The sequence below is a fragment of the Dama dama genome, chromosome 33 (genome assembly GCF_033118175.1).
Source record: "Dama dama isolate Ldn47 chromosome 33, ASM3311817v1, whole genome shotgun sequence".
NCBI lineage: Eukaryota > Metazoa > Chordata > Mammalia > Artiodactyla > Cervidae > Dama > Dama dama.
In genome coordinates, this window is record NC_083713.1 from 71,792,679 (window position 1) to 71,814,311 (window position 21,633).

At 43.5% G+C, this 21,633-nt stretch overlaps 1 protein-coding gene across 4 annotated transcripts in view; it reads left to right on the forward strand.

Annotated features, from left to right (window-relative positions):
* The window catches only part of CFAP221 (cilia and flagella associated protein 221), a 121,875-nt gene that overhangs the window by 19,864 nt on the left and 80,378 nt on the right, over nt 1-21,633 (forward strand). For all 4 annotated transcript variants that reach the window (XM_061135237.1, XM_061135236.1, XM_061135238.1 and 1 more), the window contains exons 6-7: nt 1,483-1,583; nt 21,186-21,289. In XM_061135237.1, the coding sequence (XP_060991220.1) occupies nt 1,483-1,583; nt 21,186-21,289 (205 nt within the window). The remainder of the gene's footprint in view (nt 1-1,482; nt 1,584-21,185; nt 21,290-21,633) is intronic.

Sequence of the window (21,633 nt, forward strand, 5' to 3'; positions counted from 1 at the left end):
GCCTTAAAGTTAAATTCTGGGGGGGTGGGATGGTATCAAAACGTATATCTTCAAGAGTAGAAGAAAGAGATGGAATTACAAGTGTAAAGTTTCTCAGCCCAGTGCCTCAGGCAGCGACCTGAGTGGCTTGGGGGTCCTTGTCCAGTGATGTGGGTCCCAGCTGCGGAAGCCTCAGGTTGCTGAGCACTGGGGCAGAGCCAGAGATACTGCTTGTTCTCACTTTTCCTGGCCTAAAAACCTAATTTATCTTGTGGCCCTGGGAGTTACTGAACGCTTTTCAAATAACTTAAACATTATCCTTTAAGTGCTAGGCGAGAAAATCAGCAACAACCCTGAGCTGTGATTATGAACACCTAGGACTAACGGCTGACGTCCCCCGAGGCAGCCCTGGGGGTCTGCAGGGAGAAGGGGGCCTGTGTGGCCCGACCGCAGAGGCTGTGCTCTGTGAGCCTCTCCCAGGTCACCTAATTCATCCTTGGCCCCCAGGCCCCAGGTCCACATGCTGTCCAGTCCCCCCCTCAAAGCTGGCGCTCACCCCACCTCCTGCCCCCTGCTCTGACTTCCATGCCTGGCCCTTACAAGTTGAGAAGCCCCAAGGGTAACGAAATTTAACTTTGCAAAACTAAAGTGGAAGAGTATGCTTTAGCAATAAGCAAATTTCAGCTTTTAAGAAGGGAGAGGGAACTAAAGATGAGACCAGAATATTGCTTTCAGAAGGAATATTCTGTACCAAGAAGAAAAGTCCCTAAGTCCTGCTTGGGCCATGTTTTGAGTATCACCTATGTAAAAAGACCGATAGACAAAAGCTCTCATTCCGAAGGTCTTAAAGTCTAACGGGGACAGAACCATGTCATTAGTAGCAAAGCTAGTAGTGCCTCCTACTTGTATGGCTCTTTGAACTTTTTAAGGCCATCATCTGCTCTCATTCTCAAAAGTACCTTTGAAGAAAGGTGGAATTATCCCCAGTTGAAAGCAAAAGAAGACATGAGCTGTGGGGAGGTCAGAAGTCTTACTCAAGGACGTGCGCTGTGTGGGTCTAGAAGCAGGGCTCTGTGCCTCTGGCTGGTCCAGTTTGCTGTTCAGTGCTGTCTGGATCAGCTGATTCTGTGCTGGCTTTTCTTTATCTCAGGCCATGCAAGACTGTTTCCTCTATAATATTCTGAAATAGAAACACATTACTGTCTTCATCTCTATATGAAGTCATCATATGATTATCTTTAGCTTTCCTGAATAATATTGAATGTAATTTCAATGAAATATACTTAAAATGTTCTCTACTTTGTTTATAACTAAGAAAAGCCAATATCTCAAATGTTATATTTAAGCACTCAGGTTTTTTTTTTAAGGAAATTTTTTCCCTTTTTTTCTGGAAATATTTTTTAATGATAGAAAACAGGACAAGAAATAAAGGATCTACGAATTCATCTTTGAAAATTATAGTCTTAAGCGTGGTTAACTTGACTTTTTTCTTGTTAATTTTAGGGAGATGAGACTTTGCTTATTCCCATTCATGCCTATCCTGTCATGAACACACTGGACTTTCCCTCATTTATAAATCTATCAAATGTTCTACTTGGTGAAAGGTAAGTTATCAAAATGAATTACCGAAGTGTCATGGGATGTGAAAAGATAGACTCACATATGTAAAAATTTAGATTTCTATTTTTCCTAATGGAAAGGTTTCCTCCTAGATGAATTAGACTGGACTTGTAGTTGCAACGACAAAAAAAAAAAAAAACAAAACCTCAAAAACCAAAAAACCAAAATTAAAAAGAGGAAACAAACAAACCCACTCAAGTCAAAATATCGTTAAGCGGGAAAGGAGTGTATTAGGTCATCAACCTGCAAGGAACAAGGTGGATCTTCAGGGGTGACTGGGTCTAGAGGTTTAACAAAGGCTGGGGAAACCTGAGCCTTTCCATGTCTTGGTTTCACTGCCCTGCGCAGGCTTCTTTCTCAACAGGCTCCCCTGCATGGGGCAAGACAGCTGCCAGGAGGTCCAGACACTATGGACAACAGGGGCGGGTGGAGGGGCCGTGAGGCTGTGAGTGTTCACATGGGAGTCTCAGGACTGGATTGAACGCTGTTGGACCAGCTTGCGTCTCATGCCCAGACATTTACCTGTTTTTAGCTAGATTGGCAGCAGAGAAGGCAAAGGCAGTAGACGGTCGCAATGGAAGCCAAATCTCAAGTCCTTTCTCCTTGCTGGGAAAGTAGTTGATGACTTAGGTGTACTTTAAGATGCTTCTTGTTTTTCCAGTAAATATTTATTGAATACCTACTACCAGACACAGTGCCATGTGTCTCTAGAGACATAAAGAAGATGAATGTCGAGCAGTTAGACATTGAGATATAATGGCCACACCAGTTGTTAAAATTTGTTAAATGTTGAAATATTCCTGTACTGGTTGAGAAATGCACACTGTCCTGTCCCTGTCCCCCCAGCTCAGCTGCCTGGCGCCCCTTCTGCCACCCCTCACCTCCAGTAATGCAGTAACCAAGTTGTTAATACCTAGCAGTGTGGATGCGGTGAGACCTGCCGGTCCTGGCTCCAGTTTTGTATCCATGCTGGCTGTGTACTGCCGGTGAAGTCCTGCTTGGGCGATGTTTTGAGTATCACCTATGTAAAAAGACCGATAGACAAAAGCTCTCATTCCGAAGGTCTTAAAGTCTAACGGGGACAGAACCATGTCATTAAGAAATTACACCACTTGCTAAGTGTTGTCATCGAGGCACACAAGGGCTTCTGTGTGGGTCCAGAAGAGGGAGTACAGAAGTGATTGGGGGGATGAGGAAAGTCCTCCCGCATGAGGTGGGGGGCATCCAGTTATCCTCAGAGGACACCATGGGGTAGGCCGTGAGGATGGCGTCCAGGCAGGGAAACCAGGTGTACAAAAGCATGGTGGCAACAGATCATGGATCATGTCTTGCAGGTGATGAACCCAGCCTGTAGCTAGCAGATACTAGGCACCTCTTTTTTTTTTCTTTTTTGGCTGCAACTGGTCTTAGTTGTGGCATGTGGGATCCTTGGTCTTTGTTGCAGCATGCAGGATCTTTAGTTGAGACCTGTGAACTCCTAGTAGCAGCATGCATGTGGAATCTAGTTCCCCTACCAAGGATTGAACCTGGGCTCCCTGCATTGGGAGTGAGGAGTCCCAGCCACTGGATAACCAGGGAGGCCCCTAGACGCCTCTTGATCTAAGGACAGAGAGTAAGCAAAGACTGTGGGCTCCAGCCTGTGTGGGGGGGTCAGAGCATGTTCAGGTGCCCATAGGCAGCACTGAGCAAGGGGATACAAGTTGCTGAAGACCCAGTAGCAGAGGAAAGAGGCAGCAACTGAGGCTTTTTGTGGTGGGAGGGGGTGACCAGGGTGTATGAGCTTCAGGCCCTTTGAGTGAAACTCACCATTTAGATCCGGAACAGTTGCCTTGGTTCAGCTGATGTGAGACCCTGCCCCCTGCCCAGAGGCTTCCCATGGGCTTCTGACTCACCATCTCGCTTTACTTATTTTTTGAAAACAACTCTTTAAGAAGTATCAATAAATAACACATACAAAAGAATATATAATAATATGCACAGTTTGAAGAATGATAATATATTGAAAATTGATTTTAAGACATTAAGACATAAAGCACTACCAGTAACTTTATAACCACTGGTCTGAATTTTGTGGCAATCATTTTTCTGATTTATTTTAGTAGTTTCGACACATCCACGGGCACCCCTACATAACAAGTGGTATGGCTCTGCCAGTGTTTGATCTTTTTTCTTTTTGGCTCTGCCAGGTCTTTATTGTGTTGTACAGGATCTTTGATCTTCCTTTCAGCATGTGGGATCTAGTTCCCTGACCAGGGATCGAACCCAGGTCCCCTGCCATGAAAGCACGGACTCTTAGCCACTGGACCACTGGGGATGTCCCTGATCTTTATATAAATGAAGTCATACTCTGCATCAGTTCTCTTGTAACTTGCTTTTTTGATCCAACATTATGTTCTCGTGGTCCAGTCACGTTAACCCAGAGCCGGCGTAGTTCACTGCTCTGTGTGTTTATGGCAATGTTAAAAATCTTCTCACTGCTAACAGACCTGTGGATTATTGCCACTACTTTTTTGTCTTTTTTTTTTTTTTTTTTTTGCTGTGACCAGCTCTGCTGTTGTATATCCTTGTGCATGGTCTGGGGTGTGTTCCAGAGTTTTCTACACTGTGCACCTAGATGCGTAATTGCCAGTCCACATTGCTTCAGTGTCACCTTTTAATGCCAAATTGTTCTCCGATATGGGTGTGCCCCTTAGACACACTCCCTTTTCTCCTGCGTCATTGCCCATGGTGGGTGTTATTAGACCTTTACATTTGGGTGATGTATATTCTTGGCCCCTGGCTCTTCTCGTCTCCATTTTCCCCCACAATGCTCAGCCAGAACTTTTTCCCAGCACTTCTTCCCTCCCCTCATCTACTTTGTCTTCACTGGCCCCTCCTCATCACTAATTGGTCTATGTAGGGACCCTAAGGGGCTAACAGAGTTTGTGAACCCCCTCCTGGCAAGACTGCTCACCCCCCACTCACTCTATGCATTTTGACGCCAAACATAGCTATTTCTTTTAAATGGGTGAATGGCAATTTTCAACCAAAACCAAAGTGGTGGAAACAACTGATTTCCTAGTTCATCTGCCTTCCTCCCTCTCTCTCTCCCTCTCGCTCCACACATCACTCCTTGTTTGGACCATAAGCCAGGCTATCCAGGTTGAGAGCACTGGTGCATAGACAGAAGGAAAGGATGCAGACTTCAGCCTTGGTTTTTTTTTTTTTTTGACCACACCATACTGCATGTGGAACTTCCTGGACCAGGAATCGAACTGGCACCCCCTGCAGTGGAAGTGTAGAGTCTTAACCCCTGGACCACCAGGGAAGCTCAGCCTTGGTTCTAAACACACAAATCTGCTTACTTCCCTGGAGGCTTCTCTCAAGGAGCTTTATACATCATGCCCTTCATTTGTCATCAGAATGAAAATTTCAGCTAAACAGTTTATAAAACTTGAGTTACTGTGTGTAACACCTTGATAATTTCATAAATATTTCAAAACATAAGAGTGCTATTTTGTTTCTAGCCAACAACACCTTTCCCAGACTTGATGCTTTTGACTTAATGGCTTTCCCCCAACTTTTAATGACACAAGCTGCCCACACCACATTCAATCCATATTGTCTGGTAGCAGCCCAGGGTAGGATAGGGTGAGTATTTGAAAGGATTTTCTCCTGAAATATCCTCTGTTAATTTTATGCTGTCATGGCATCTGGTCCCTTCACTTCATGGCAGATAGATGGGGAACAGTGGCTGACTTTATTTTTGGGGGCTCCAAAATCACTGCAGATGGTGATTGCAGCCATGAAATTAAAAGACACTCCTTGGAAGTAAAGTTATGACCAACCTAGACAGCATATTAAAAAGCAGACATTACTTTGCCAACAAAGGTCTGTTTAGTCAAGGCTATGGTTTTTCTAGTAGTTATGTATGGATGTGAGAGTTGGTCTATAAAAAAAGCTGAGCGCGGAAGAATTGATGCTTTTGAACTGTGGTGTTGGAGAAGACTCGTGAGAGTCCCTTGGACTGCAAGGAGATCCAACCAGTCCATCCTAAAGGAGATCAGTCCTGGGTGTTCTTTGAAAGGACTGATGTTGAAGCTGAAACTCCAATACTTTGGCCACCTGATGCAAAGAGCTGACTCATTTGAAAAGACCGTGATGCTGGGAAAGATTGAGGGCAGGAGGAGAAGGGGATGACAGACGATGAGGTAGTTGGATGGCATCACTAACTCAATGGACATGGGTTTAGGTAGACTCTGGGAATTGGTGATGGACAGGGAGGCCTGGCGTACTGTGGTTCATGGGGTCGCAAAGAGTTGGACACGACTGAGCGACTGAACTGAACTGAACTGAAGGGTTGAAGGTATTATTTGGGTAGGTTCTTTATTCAACATCCATTCATTCATTCAACAAACCTTTATAGAATGCCTACTGGGTGCCCGGCACAATGGTAGTACTGAGGATACATGAATCTCATCTCACAAATAGACAATTCTTTATTTTATTGAAGTTTAGTTGTGTTATAATGCTGTGTTTACTTTTGGGGCATAGCAAAGTGATTCAGATATATGTATACACATAGACAGAAGAGGGCACGGCAACCCACTGTAGTATTCCTGCCTGGAGAATTCCATGGACAGAGGAACCTGGCAGGATACAGTCCATGGGGTCACAAAGAGTCAGACACAACTGAGTGACTTTCACTTTCCTGTTTAACTGAGTCAGTTTGCTGTAGAGTGGAAATTAACACAACATAGTATATCAACTATCCTTCTTTAACATAAATTTTAAAAATTTCAGTTAGTTGCCAGTGTTGAAAAATCAGAGGATTTCACGTGAAATTTAGATTTCCACTTTTTGGTGTTTTGTGTGTGTGTGTGTTTTTAAAAAAGGAAGCTCCAGCAGTACCAGGCACAGATTCCTACCTGATCGCCATCAGCCCAGCAGGGACAGCATGGACGCTGCCCCTCCCGGGGGCCGTGCCTCTGCCAGGTGCCACAGTCCCCACCTCTCCCCGCTGCGACCCCGGCCACCTCTCCACGCAGTGTCACCTGCCCGGCCTGTGGGGACCCTCAGTAAAGAAACTGGGAAGGAGACAGCACCGTGCAGGCTCTGCTTGGCAATGGCTGCGCAGCCCTGAAAGTTGACAGTCATCGCCAAGGAGGTTTTTGCCCAGCTGATGCGCAGATGAGACCAGACAGTTTGGCTCACGCTTTAACAAAGGTGGACAACTTACAGAGAAATTGCTGTGAGAGGCTTGGGGTGGGGAGGCTGGCAGCCAAGCTGAAGGTGGGTTTCCAAGGCTCGGGGATTGGGCTGATGGCAGAGGGGTTGTGGGAAGCCCCCGAAACAACCTGTCAGGAACTACGCGTGAGCTGGGGAGAGGGGCCAGGGTGGGGCAGGCAGGGAGGAGTGAGGGGTAGCTGTAGGTTCTAGGGCTAAGAGCTTCTTTCTCTTGGCATGTTGTGTGTGTGTGTGTGTGTGTGTGTGTGTATTTTAAATTGTTTTCTTTTTTATCAGATGATAGTTGATTTACAATGTTGTGTTAGTTTTAGGTGTACAGGAAAGTGATTCAGTTATACATATATATATTTATATATTCTTTCCCCATATGGGTTATTATAAAATATTGAGTATAGTTCCCTGCACTATACAGTAGATCTTTGTCATTATCTATTTTATATATAGTAGCGTGTATCTTTTACCCCCAAATTCCTAATGTATCCTCCCCACCCTCTCTTGGTGTGTATATTTTTTTAAGTTTTATTGAGATAGAATTTGCATATCATAAAATGTACTAATTTACAACATACAATTCAGCGGTTTTTAGTATGTATCAGCCATCACCACAATTCTAGGCTATTTTTATTGCCTGAAAAGAACCCTCCACCTCCTCGTTTCTCCCTCAAACTTCACAGCCTTAAGTAAACTCTGATTTACTTTCTGTTGCTATAAATGTGCTTATTCTGGACATCTCATAAAAATGGGATCACATGTCTTATGGCCTTTGGTGACTGACGTCTTTCACTTAGCATAATGTTTTCAGTTTGCATCCAGCTTGTAGCACATATCAGGACTTCATTCCTTTTTCGTGCCAAATAATATTCTACTATACGGACAAACCGTATTTTATTATCTGCTCATCAGTTGGTGGACACTGAGCTGTTCCCGCTTTTTGGCCAGTTTGAATAGTGCAGCTATAAACATGCATTTGTTTTTATGCAGATGAGTGTTTTCATTTCTGTTGGCTGCACACCTGGGAACAGAATTGCTCGGCTGTAACAGTAACTCTATGTTTAACATTCTGAGAAGCTGCCACACTGTCTTCCAAATGACTGCACCATTTTTCATTCTTATCAGCAATGTCCGAGGGTTCCAGTATCATTTATATGTTTATTTATTTATTTTTATTTTAAAAAAGTGTATTGGAGTACACCTGATTTACACGATTGTGTTAGTTTCAGCTGTACAGTGAAGGGAATCAGTTATATGTCTACATATATCCGCTTTTAGATTCTGTTCCCATGTAGGCCATCACAGAGCATTGAGTAGTTTCCTGGCCACAAAGCAGGTCCATATTAGTTATCTGTTTTATACATAGGGCTTCCCTGGCTCAGACGGTAGAGAATCTGCCGCAGTGTGGGGTACTGGGGTTCAATTCCTGGGTCAGGAGGATTTCCTGGAGAAAGGAATGGCTACCCACTCCAGTGTTCTTGCCTGGAGAATTCCACGGACAGAGGAGCCTATATTCCAATGACATTTATGTGTTTAAATGTCAGAGTAAAACAATTCTTTCTATAGCTACAGAAAAAAAAATACTGCACATTATGGGGAAGGTCAAAGGTGATGGGAAGACAAAAATTTAGCAGAAAGTAGATTCAGAAGAATATATGTTCTCTTTATATATATATATATATATATATATATATAATCAATTTAGACCAAGTTGCCAGAAGTTGTAGGATTTTCATTTAATATCCTAAGTTTGCTCTGAGGTTGCTTCTGGGCAGAAGCAGGTGTGGTCTAGGTCCAGCCTTTCTGAGGATTGGATGGCACCTCAATCCACTTTTCAGAAGGTCAAGAGGCAGACTTGTATCTATTCATCAACTACGTTCTCATGGGCTGGATTTGATAGTTGTAAATTTTCCTCGCTGAGATAAAATCCCACATGGACATTTGCCAGCTACCTATAAACAACTGTGGTGGTTTAAAATCTGGTGAACTGTGTTTTGACAGCTTCTGTAAATAGCAAAAAGTAGCATTCCAGTTTCTATCCAACATCCAGCCATGGGATGCAGAGGCCTTTCAGCTGTCTTTCGCCTTCAGATGTTGAAACTGCTCTATAACTGGGTAACCCTAGCCATCAGTTCGTTTCTTAGGGAGTGTTGTGGATCAGATACAGTGCTACTCTTCCTGCACACATAGTAAATGAACACATGCTTGTGAGAGGTATTGAAATGGTACATCTTCCCTGTTTCCGTGACCCTAGAAAGATGCACCTTAAATCATCTCACTGTGCAGTTTCCCTGGCAGTGCCTGTCTCACACTGAGTAACTGGCTGAAATCTGGAGCAAGTCCAGTCGACTGGCTAGCTGTCCTCTCCACGTGGCACCACCTGACCCTCCTAGCACCACGCTGATTCGGTTGACCAGTTGGCTGGAGCGCTATAGACGAGCTTACCTGAGAGTCTCCTAGGGTCCTCTCTAGTTGTGGGACACGGGCTTCTCACTGCAGTGGCTTCTCTTGTTGCCGAGCACGGGCTGTAGGCGCTCAGGCTTCAGTAGTCATGGTGCGTGGGCTTAGTTGCCCTGAGGAAGGTGTGATCTTAGTTCCTGGACCAGGGATTGAGCCCGTGTCCCCTACATTGGAAGGTGGATTCTTAACCACTGGATCACCAGGGAAGTCCCAAAGAGAGCTTTCAATAGAAGGCCTAAATTACTTTGTTTCATTCTTTTTTTTTTTTTTCAAGTTTTTCTCACAAAATGTTGAATCCCAGACTTTTGACTCCTGGAGAAAGTCATCAAAAGGCTGAAAAACAAAATTTAGGAAAGCAGTATTGACCTTATTAGAGCTTAGCTTGAAAACTGTAATACTCTGCTTTTCTCCCTTGGATTTTGTGCAAATTTGATTTGGAAAATTACCCTTGGTTTGCACGGTACTAAGGATTGGAGCAACACCAACAGATGGTCAGTTTAGGAATGTGTGTATCAGGGGCAGTGGTAAAAGGTGGAGTACTTTTTTTGTTTAGGGCTTTCTAGTTTTTGTATAAATTCTTGGAATAATACATTAAATTTAATAGATACATTATATGGCTTAAATGAAACTACCAACCTCGTATCATGGACTAACAGTAAGAAACTTTAAAATATTGTTATGAAAACTATTCATAGATTAGCTCCCAGCTCTAGTGTTTAAGAATACAGCCTAAAGAGTTTCAGCGTATACTCCTGGAAGAGGCAAAGGTAAATATTGTGGATGGCATGGTGTCTAGAGTGTGATTTTTTTTTTGGTCATGCCATGTGTCTTATGAGAGCACAGAGTCATAAGCACTGGACCACCAGAGAATTCCCTAGAATGTGATTATTCAATGCTTGTCAAAATATTTAGAGTAGCTAGCAACCAGGGACCTGCCGTGACTAGGATGAGCAGCCCTGAATTTCATCCCTTACCCCACATTATCTGTACCTCTAGTGAGTTGTAGATGCTATTTTCTATACAATGTATTATTTCTATTACTATTTTCATGTTTAAGTGAAGTTATCCTTTAGTTTTTAAAAGGTCTTTCGTACTGTGTGATTCCACTCAGAGCAGGTACTCAGACTCATCATGTTTAGGGACAGAGAGCAGAAGGGTGGGTACCAGAGGCTAGGGGATGGGCTTACAGTTTAATGGGGGCAGAGTTCCAATTTTGCAAGTGATAGAAGTTCTGGAGAAGGACGTTGGTGATGGTTGTACAACAGTGTGAATGTCCCCAGTTCCACTCAACTGTGCCCTTTCTGCTGCTTCATCACCTCAGGCGTGTCCAACTCTGTGCGACCCCATGGCCTGTAGCCCAGCATGCTCCTCTGTCCATGGAATTCTCCAGGCAAGAGTCCTGGAGTGGGTTGCCATGCCCTCCTTGGGAACGTCCCAACCCAGGGATCAAACCTGGGTCTTCTACTTTGCAGGCAGATTCTTTACCACTGAGCCACCAGGGGAAGCCCAAACTGTACCCTTAGGAATGGGTAAATTTTATGGTATATACATTTTCTAAAAAAGGTATTTAGAAATATGAATTGGGTACATATTGCCTCTGTGGATGACAGGTAACATGTCATCAGGTCACCTCTAACTTCTTCGAAATTCAGTTCCCTTCCCCGCCCCACCCCCAGAGAAATATCTTAACTTCCTTAACTAAGTATGCAAGGGGACCTCATTTAATAATATTTCTGTTGTCCCCTAGTGTTTTCAGAATTCCATCTTTTCCTAAACTACTGGGATGGATGTGAAATTTTACCAGTGGGGAGAACTAAGTGGGGTTGGGGAAGAAACTGAATTAAGGGCAAGAAAGGAACTTGACCGTCACAGCAGCAAGAGAAAAAGCACCAAACCTCCCTGACCCCACCAGCCTCCTCTGTCCATGGGATTCTCCAGGCAAGAATACTGGAGTGGGTTGTCATGCCCTCCTCCAGGGGATCTTCCCCACCCAGGGTTTGAACCCATGTCTCTTATGTCTCCTGCATTGGCAAGTGGTTTCTTTACCACCAGCACCACCTGGGAAGCCCAATATTGGTCTAAGCTGAGTCTAAAGTAAGGATGGTGTGTAATTCTGTAAAGGCAAAAAAAAAAAAAAAAATTAGATGCCTGTTAAGTGACCATTTCTTTATGTAAATTTATGTTTGTCCTTATTTGACTATGTCATTAAAGATCCTGGGTCCACTGTGCTTCTGGTTTGAGGCCCCAGGCCCAGTTAATTGTGTCTTTGAAAGTGAGATAAGCAGCATATGAAAGTTCACAGGAACATAAATTATCTGAGATGCAAGGGCATACTTTGAAATTGGAAACATAATTTACTCTGCACTCTTCATATCTTTTCAAATTGTGGCACATTCATCTGGGGATCTGGCTTATTGAGAAACTAATCATTTTGTCTGATTTCTTTCTATTTTTGTTGGTCATCTTCTGAATACAGCAATTTACACCTCAGGCTTGAAGGAAACTAACTGGGCAGTCCTCAGACACCCCCACCCCTTTCTCTCTACATGCATGCCAGGACTTGAGGGGAGGTTGGTAACAATTGAGAAAAAGCCTTTCTTGATGATGAACTAATTGAAGAACTTGCCTTTCAAAAAGCTTAGCGAATAAAGCCCAGATGGATCAGTTTTGAAGAGAAAATCCATGGGGAAGAAGCTGTCGGTGTGAACAGTGTGATGTCTTAGTTTTTTGTGGTTGTTAGAGACTGAGGAGCGGGACACAGTATGGCAGTGAAGAGTTTGGGTCCTGGGGTCCTGCTTTCATTACCCCCTCAGTCAGTTCATCAGTCAGTCGTGACCCCATGGCCTGCAGCACGCCAGGCCTCCCTGTCCATCACCAACTCGAGGCGCTTGCTCAAACTCATGTCCACTGTGTCAGTGATGCCATCCAACCATCTTATCCTGTCATCCCCTTCTCCTCCTGCCCTCAATCTTTCCCAGCATCAGGGTCTTTTCCCAAGGAGTCAGTTCTTCGCATCAGGTGGCCAATGTCTTAAGAGTTTTAGCTTCAGCCTCAGTCCTTCCAATGAATATTCAGAACTGATTTCCTTTAGGATGGACTGGTTGGATCTCCTTGCAGTCCAGGGGACACTCAAGAGTTTTCTCCAACACCACAGTTCAAAAGCATCAGTTCTTTGGTGCTCAACTTTCTTTATAGTCCAACTCTCACATCCATACAAAGCTACTGGAAAAACCATAGCGTTGAGTACATGGACCTTTGTTGGCAAATTAATGTCTATGCTTTTTAATATGCTGTCTAGGTTGGTCACAGCTTTTTTTCCAAGGAGCAAGTGTCTTTTAATTTCATGGCTGCAGTCACCATCTGCAATGATTTTGGAGCCTAAGAAAATAAAGTCTCTCACTGTTTCTATTGTTTCCCCATCCATTTGCCATGAAGTGATGGGACTGATTCTGTGATCTTAGTTTTCTGAATGTTGAGTTTTAAGCCAATTTTTTCACTCTCCTCTTTCACTTTCATCAAGAGGCTCTTTAGTTCTTCATTTTCTGCCACGGGTGGTGTTATCTGCGTATCTGAGGTTATTACTATTTCTTCTGGCAGTCTTGATTCCAGCTTGTGCTTCATCCAGCCTGACATTTGCATGTAAGTTAAATAAGCAGGGTGACAATATATAGCCTTGACATACTCCTTTCCCAATTTGGAACCAGCCTGTTGTTCCATGTCCTATTCTAACTGATGCTTCTTGACCTGCATACAGATTTCTCAGGAGGCAGGTCAGGTGGTCTGGTATTCTGATCTCTTTAAGAATTTTCCACAGTTTGTTGTGATCCACACAGTCAAAGGCTTTGGCATAGTAAATAAAGCAGATGTTTTTCTGGAACTCTTTTGCTTTTTGGATGATCCAACAGATGTTGGCAATTTGATCTCTGGTTCCTCTGCCTTTTCTAAATCTAGCTTGAACATCTGGAAGTTCACGGTTCACATACTGTTGCAGCCTGGCTTGGAGAATTTTGAGCATTACTTTGCTAGCGTGTGAGATGAGTGCAATTGTGCAATAGTTTGAACATTCTTTGGCATTGCCTTTCTTTGGGATTGGAATGAAAACTGACCTTTTTCAGTCCTGTGGCCACTGCTGAATTTTCCAAATTTGCTGGCATATTGAGTGCAGCACTTTCACAGCATCATCTTTTAGGATTTGAAATAGCTCAGCTGAAATTCCGTCACCTCCACTAGCTTTGTTCACCGTGATGCTTTCTAAGGCCCACTTGACTTCTCATCCCAGGATGTCTGGCTCTAGGTGAATGATCACACCATCACGGTTATCTGGGTCATAAAGATCTTTTTAGTGTAGTTTTTCTGTGTATTCTTGCCACCTCTTCTTAATATCTTCTGCTTCTGTTAGGTCCATACCGTTTCTGTCCTTTATTGTGCCCATCTTTGCATGAAATATTCCCTTGGTATCTCTAATTTTCTTGAAGAGATCTCTAGTCTTTCCCATTCTATTATTTTCCTCTATATTTCTTTGCATTGATCACTGAGGAAGGCTTTCTTATCTCTCCTTGCTATTCTGTGGAACTCTTCATTCAAATGGGTATATCTTTCCTTTTCTCTTTTGCCTTTAGCTACTCTTCTTTTCTCAGCTATTTGTAAGTCCTCCTCAGACAACCATTTTGCATTTTTGCATTTCTTTTTCTTGGGGATGGTCTTGATCACTGCTTCCTATACAGTGGTACAAACCTACACCCGTAGTTCTTTAGGCACTCTGTCTATCAGATCTAATCCCTTGAATCTATTTCTCACTTCCACTGTATAATCATAAGGGATTTGAATTAGGTCATACCTGAATGGTCTAGTGGTTTTCCCTACTTTCTACAATTTAAGTCTGAATTTGGCAATAAGGAGTTCATGATCTTAACCCCAGTCAGCTCCCAGTCTTGTTTTTGCTGACAGCATAGAGCTTCTCCATCTTTGGGCTGCAAAGGATATAATCAACTTGATTTCGGTATTGACCATCTGGTGATGTCCGTTTGTAGAGTCCTCTCTTGTGTTGTTGGAAGAGGGTGTTTACTATGACCAGTGCATTCTCTTGGCAAAACTCTATTAGCCTTTGCCCTGCTTCATTCTGTATTCCAAGGCCAAACTTGCCTATTACTCCAGGTATCTCTTGACTTTCTACTTTTGCATTCCAGTCCCCTATAAGGAAAAGGACATCTTTTTTGGGTGTTAATTCTAAAAGGTCTTGTAGGTCTTCATAGAACCGTTCAACTTCCACTTCTTCAGCATTAGTGGTTGGGGCATAGACTTGGATTGCTGTGATATTGAATGGTTTGCCTCGGAAATAAATAGAGATCATTCTGTTGTTTTTGAGATTGCACCCAAGTACTGCATTTTGGACTCTTTGGTTGACTACTCCATTTCTTCTAAGGGATTCTTGCCCACAGTAGTAGATATAATGGTCATCTGAGTTAAATTCATCCATTCCAGTCCATGTTAGTTCACTGATTCCTAAAATTTCGGTGTTTACTCTTGCCATCTCCTGTTTGCCCACTTCCAATTTGCCTTGATTCATGGACCTAACAGTTCCTATGGATTACTGTTCTTTACAGCATTGGATTTTTACTTCCATCACCAGTCGCATCCACAACTGGGCGTTGTTTTTGCTTTGGCTCCACCTCTTCATTCTTCCTGGAGTTGTTTCTCCACTCTTCTCCAGTAGCATATTGGGTACCTACCGACCTGGGTAGTTCATCTTTCAGTGTTATATCTTTTTGCCTTTTCATACTGTTCATGGGGTTCTCAAGGCAAGAGTGCTGAAATGGTTTGCCATTCCCTTCTCCAGTGGAGCACATTTTGTCAGAACTCTCCACCGTGACCCATCTGTCTTGGGTGGCCCTACCCGGCATGGCTTATAGTTTCCTTGAGTCAGACAAGGCTGTGGTCCATGTGATCAGTTTTCTGTGATTGTGGTTTTCATTCTGTCTGCCCTCTGAGGGATGAGGATAAGAGGCTTATGGAAGCTTCCTGATGGGGGAGACTGACTCTGGGGGAAACTGGTTCTTGGTTCTGATGGGCGGAGCCATGCCCAGTAAATCTTTAGTCCAGTTTTCTGTGGATGGGTGGGACTATGTTCCTTCCCTGTTGTTTGACCTGGGATCAAACTATGGCGGAGGTAATGAAGATAATGGCGACGTCCTTGAAAAGGTCCTGTGCACTGCCACGCTCAGTGCCTCTGAGCCTGCAGCAGGTCACCGCCAACCCACGCCCCTGCCGGAGACTCCTGGACACTCACAGGCAAGTCTGGGTCAGTCTCTCGTGGGGTCACTGCTGCTTTCTCCTGGGTCCTGGTGCACACAGGTTTTGGCTGGGCCCTCCAAGAGTCTGTTTCCCTAGTCCTGGGTAAGTTCTGGTGGCTCTATGGTGGGGTTAATAGCAACCTCCTCTAAGAGGGCTTATGCCACACTCAGGTCTGCTGTACCCAGAGCACCTGCCAGGCCACTGCTGACCCATCCCTCCGCAGGGGACGCTCAGACATGCAGGCAGGTCTGGCTCAGTCTCTGTGGGGTCTCCTGGTGTGCACAAGGTTTTGTTTGAGCCGTCCAAGCATCTCTGGCAGGTATGGAGTTTGATTCTAAATGCAATTTTGCCCCTCCTGCTTTCTTGCTGGGGCTTCTCCTTTGCCCTTGGACATGGAGTATCTTTTTTTGGTGTGATCCAACATCCTCCTGTCAGTGGTTGTTCAGCAGCAAGTTGTAATTTTGGAGTTCTCAGGAGAAGATGAGCGCATGTCCTTCTGCTCTGCCACCTTCTGATCCTCACCATTCCAGCCTCATCTCTTATTAACCGTATGTCCTTGGACAGCCCCACACTGGTCGGTTTATTTATCTATGAAATGGGCAGAATAATAGTGCTTACCTCCCAGGCTGGCTGAGGCACAAGCACATGGCTGGGACGTGTGAAGACTTTAAAATGCCCAAGCTAAGATTCCCACCGGGAATGGGGTAAAGGCTGTCATTCACTAAAGGAGAAATGAGGTGAGGAGGAGAGAGTGCTGTCTGGATCTGGTTTTTCCTTCCTGCTGTCTAACAAACCACCCTAGAAGCAGCGGCTTAAAGTAACAGCAGTTCATTTGTTTTGCTCCCGGATCTACATTTTGAAGGTTCCTTGATGGAGAAAGTTGTCCTCCTTTGTGCAAAGTCAGCTGAGGCTGCTTAGCCAAGCCAAGGGATCCACTTCCCAGGATGGTCCACTCGCATGCTGGCTGTTTCCTGGGCTGAGCCGGGTGCAGGGCTGGGAGCCTCAGTTCTCTCTGCATGGGTCTCTCCGAAGGCTGCTTGCACTTCCTGCCAACCTGGCAACACGGTGAGCACCCAGGAGGACCGAGGGATGCCAGTCTCCTGGGTATGACCTTAGGAAAGCAGTGCAGCATCATTATTTCCACTGCTCCCCGGGAGCTGAGTGGCCAGAGAGCCCAGATCCCAGGGAAGGAGTCCGGGGATCCACCTCTCAGTAGGAAAAAATGGGTTTGTTTTCATATCTATGTATTTATTTTTGCCAGCTCTTGGTTGAGACACTCAGGCTCTCAGTTGCGGCACAGAGTCTTCTCTCTAGTTATGGTGCGGGGACCCCAGAGTGCATGGGCCCGGTAGTTGAGGCCCACAGGCTCAGATGCAGCACATGGGCTTAGCTGCCCCCAGCATGTGGGATCTTAGTTCCCCAGCCAAGAATCAAACCCATGTCTACTGCATTGAAGGCAGATTCTTAACCCCTGGACCGCCAGGGAAGTCCCAGTATAGATGAGCTCACTCAGATTCAATTTTCTCATGAATCTTCTGTACATTTGAAAAGGAGTGGGTCTCATGCAAATACATCATTGCTGTCCACAGCTTTGGATCTCTCAGTGATTCCTGTATCAGTGAGTAATTGACAAGGGAAAAGTCCTGCTAAATTGACATGTTTACATAGTCTACATTATGGTTTAAATTTTACATATGTCTCTGTGAAGAGGCTTCCCTTTATCTTGATGGTTACAAGTGACATGTAATAGCTGATGATTAATTTATTGTGCCCTCTGAATCCAGCATCTTGTAATAAGTTAGCGTCTGTCTTGCTTTTTACTGTTACTGAATCATGCTTGGGTCCGCTTGCCCGTTTGCAGCAAAGCCATCCTAATGACAGCAGGTCGTGGTGAAGGAAAGTGCAGTGTTAACTGCAGGCACCCAGGAAGGAGTCTAGACACCTAGTGCTTAAAGGGCCTGTACTCCTTGAAAGGTTTCAGGGAAAGGTTTTTAAAGGCAGAGTGAGAAAAGAGGGTAGTGGGGTGTGTGGTCAGCTCACGGACATTCTTCTGATTGGACTGTGGTGAGGTTATCAGTAGTCAGCATCGTCAACCTTTTGGTCCCAACCAGTCTGGAGTCTACATGCTTGTGGGTAGCATACTGGCAACTTCTCCCACCTGGTGGGAATCTCAGTAGCTACAAGACAGCTCAAAGGATGTGGCCCAGAATATTATCTATGGCCCTTGAGGAGGGACTGAAGGTCCTTGACTTTGTCTAATGGCTAAAGTATTAGAATTTTGTCTTGTCTGATGGTTTTCCTTTCTTTCTCGATTTTCTCATTCTCTGATTAAATTGACTCTTTGGAACTCAGGGGAGGTCTAGGAGACCACAGTTTTTCTGCAGTGAAGAGGCGGGTAGAGGACATGGGGGTCAGGGCGGGGAGTCTGTTCCAGGAAAGCCCCATACAGTCCCTGTTGGTGACATTATCAGTCAACCTTCATTCTCCAAAAAGGGATCCAGTACTATTTATGTCAAGATGGCTCACTCAGTCCACTCTCTAAACATGGAGGGTTTTAATTAGAGAAGAAATTTGCTTTTATGTCATCCCCAATAAGTTCACAAGATTGTACATTCTCTCAGGAAATTGTTGATTACTCCTGGCTAACAGTGGTAGATTTTAGGGTAAATGATGAAAATAACATCAGAGTAAAGTAGAAACAAATGTTATATAATTTACTGGAAATTAATGCAGTGTCTGGCCCTCTTCTAGCATTTATTTAGAAAAGGGACAAGAAAGAAATTTGAGTTTATATTATTTTATAATATTTACTTTCTGTGAGGCAAATGGGTACTCTTTTCTTCTAACAGGCACAGAGTTTGTACATGATCATAAGACTGGTATTTAAAAAGTTTGAGTTGGATTTTATCAAAAATAAGTCACAAGTCTTTTCAAGTGCTTAATATATTTTTATACATAGCCTTAGTGTATTTGATTAAATGTGTAAATAATAAAGTAGCAGGGATAAAAGTTGTCATTACTTGAAGAGTATTAATTTCTATCTGCTTTAATTTTTTTAAATATTATTTATTTATCTTTATTTTGGCTGCGCTGGGCCCTCGCCACTGCATGCAGGCCCCCTGCTAATTGCAGAGAGCAGGGATGGGTGGTGGGGATGGGGAGGGCAGTCTCTTTTGTGATATACAAGCTCTTGGACACACGGGCCTCAGCACCCACAACATACAGACCCAGCTGCCCCGTGGCGTATGGAATCCTCCTGGACCAGGGATCAAACCTATGACCCCCTGCGGTGGCAGGAGAGCTCCCAACCACTGTCCCACCAGGAAAGTTCTGCTTTAATATTTTAATTGGCTACTTTCTATAAATCATAGAAGAACTCTAATTCAGGCTCCTATTTGTGTCTGAGGATTCATAGGCATAGGATATGTATATTTATTCATGTTTCTTCACTGCCGGTCACTTTTTATTGTATTTTAGCAATGGAATTTAGTTGAGAATTTTTAAAGTCCCCAGAATCTAATGGGATTCTGTTTCTTCACATATGGAAAACTTCTAAATAAACTCAGCTTCCTATTTGCCAGAATTTCTCTTAACCCAAATTAATGCAGATCGCCGTTGGCTTATGATGAAGGAAACCAGTCACATAATTTGACATTCATAGTATGAACAGCAACGATGAAAGCCAAGTTCAGTTTTTCCACTGCCTTATTCCTGCCACTGCTGTGTCTCCTGAATCAAGCCACTTGGAATTTTGTGCCCTTAAGGAATTGTTTGTTTTTCCGACTGATTAATGCATCAGGAACTTGGCTTCATGTAATCATCATTAAACAAATACTCTGACACCTTTTCTATGGGAATTATCAGAGCTCTGAAGTTAGCTACAGATTGGGTAAATATAAAAAGCACTGCCAGTCTCTGTTTGTTTGTTTTAGTTCAGGAAAATGTAAACATTCAACTTTTAGCAGAGGATCCCTGAGCAGCTGCTGGGGTAACTCTGAGCAGACCCCTGGGGATACGGACTGGAGGCCCACACAGCCCAGGTACTTTGTAAGTCACTGACCTCATCTTCAGGGACCAGGTTTGGGCAGTGTCATTTATCATCTTGAGAGACATGTAATTTGTAATGTTAGTTTTATCTGCCCAGTGCTGTAAAATACCTGATGCTCAGTGGGGCCTGAGGGTGGTTAGGTTGAATTACCCCGAAAAACATCATGACTTTTAGGTACTCTGTATTTCAGAATTAGAAAGCATCTCATACAGTTAAGATGGATGGACTGATACTTCTAGTAGAGCCTGATTTAGGATAGAATTTATGAATTGGTTTAAAAAATAAAAAAGCTATGAAGTATTCATCTCACTGTTGGCTGAAGTGATTGCTCTGTATAATGACCCTTATCTTGAATTTATATCAATAGATGTAATTGAAAACATTAGTATCTAAAATTTCCAAGTTAATAAGAGAATAGAACAATCCAGTAGAAAAATGGGCAAAGAATACACCCAAGCAATTCATAGAAGAGGAAACCCAATGGGTAAAATGAGTGGGATCAACCTCAAAGAAATGAAAATAAAGTGACATACTATTTCACCCCCATCAAGCTGGAAGAAGTCTGAGAATCCTGTGTTGGTAATTAGATGCTGCTCATGGGAGGATCAATTGGTTCAAGTGCTTCGGAGGGCACTTAGGCCGTACCTTGCAAAGCTGATGGTTTCACTTTACTGCTAGCCAGTAATTCCATTTCTCAGTCACAGCTAGAGCAGCTTAGCAGCTCTGGCCCACACGCATAAGGGGTCCCCTGAAGGGCTGTCATCACCACACTGAAGCAGTGAAAAGGCACGAGCAACCTATACACCTCTCAGCACGAGAGCAGAGAAAGGTGATGTCGGCCAACAACCAACTACTTATCGCTGGTTAAAACAAATGAACAGAACTTCAAGTGTCATCATGGATCAATCTCAAAAGCGTAATGCTGGGCAAAACTAGCATGTTTTAGAACAGTATAATTGAAAACAAGTGATAAATAGGATACATTTTATGGGCACATACGTATGTGGTGATATTTCTAAAATCCATGGGAATGATGGTGAATGCAGGTAAAGGTCACCCCTGGGGAGGCAAGAAGGAGCAGAGGACCAAGGAGGGGTAGACAGGGAGCTTCAACTGTTCTGCATGTTTTATATCTGTTAAAGTAAGACATTGGTTTGCCCAAAGCAGATTTTATAGAGCTTGGTAGTGGCTAAAGGGATCTTTCTTTTATTATTTTCAATATTTTCTTTATATTTGGAATATTTCCAAATAATGAATTTAAAGCCAAGTAAAAATACTCCTGGCATCATTTTTCAAACCGTATTTGAAATCTACTGTATCCCCAAAACTACTACTGCAAAAGGGTCATTTCACTTTGCCATCAGGATAGGCTCAGGCTCTCTGAAACATGACCCTGCCATAGCACCCAGAAGGTGCTATCGGCTAGCTGTCACCAGGGAATGAGTGTGTGAGGGTTGACTCTCCTCGTGGTTGTGGTTGTTTATTACATAACCTGAGTATTCTTTGATACCAAAAGAGCTAGTTATAAAGAAAAATAATATTATACGGTTTTCTTCTTCTTTTTTTGCAGCAAAAGCTACGTGATTCCTTTGTGGTGCAGTTGCCCTGTGGATTTTGAATTTCATGTCACTGTGGTCCATCCTCATCAGGCCTTTACTGTGGAGCCAACATCAGGTAAGGAGAATTAATTCTCAAGTTGCCAATTTCCTGAGAGTTCTCAGATTGAAGATGGCTTGGAAAGTAGGTCTCCAGTTATGAAAGAGAATAAGCCACATTTGAGTGTGTTATTTTCAAATGTGTAACAGTAACAGACTTTACATACTTGATAAATTAAATCAGAACCAGAAACTTGGGAGTAAACACAGTTTGAGATAACCTGATGCAGATAGTTTATAGTTTATGTTCAGGTCAATCCCCCCAGAGTCAAAACTTGCAATCAGGAGTTAATCCATTCTAATTCTAGTTTTGACTCCTGGTACTTAAATGGTTTCATTGTCACCTTTAATTCAGGTTCAAAT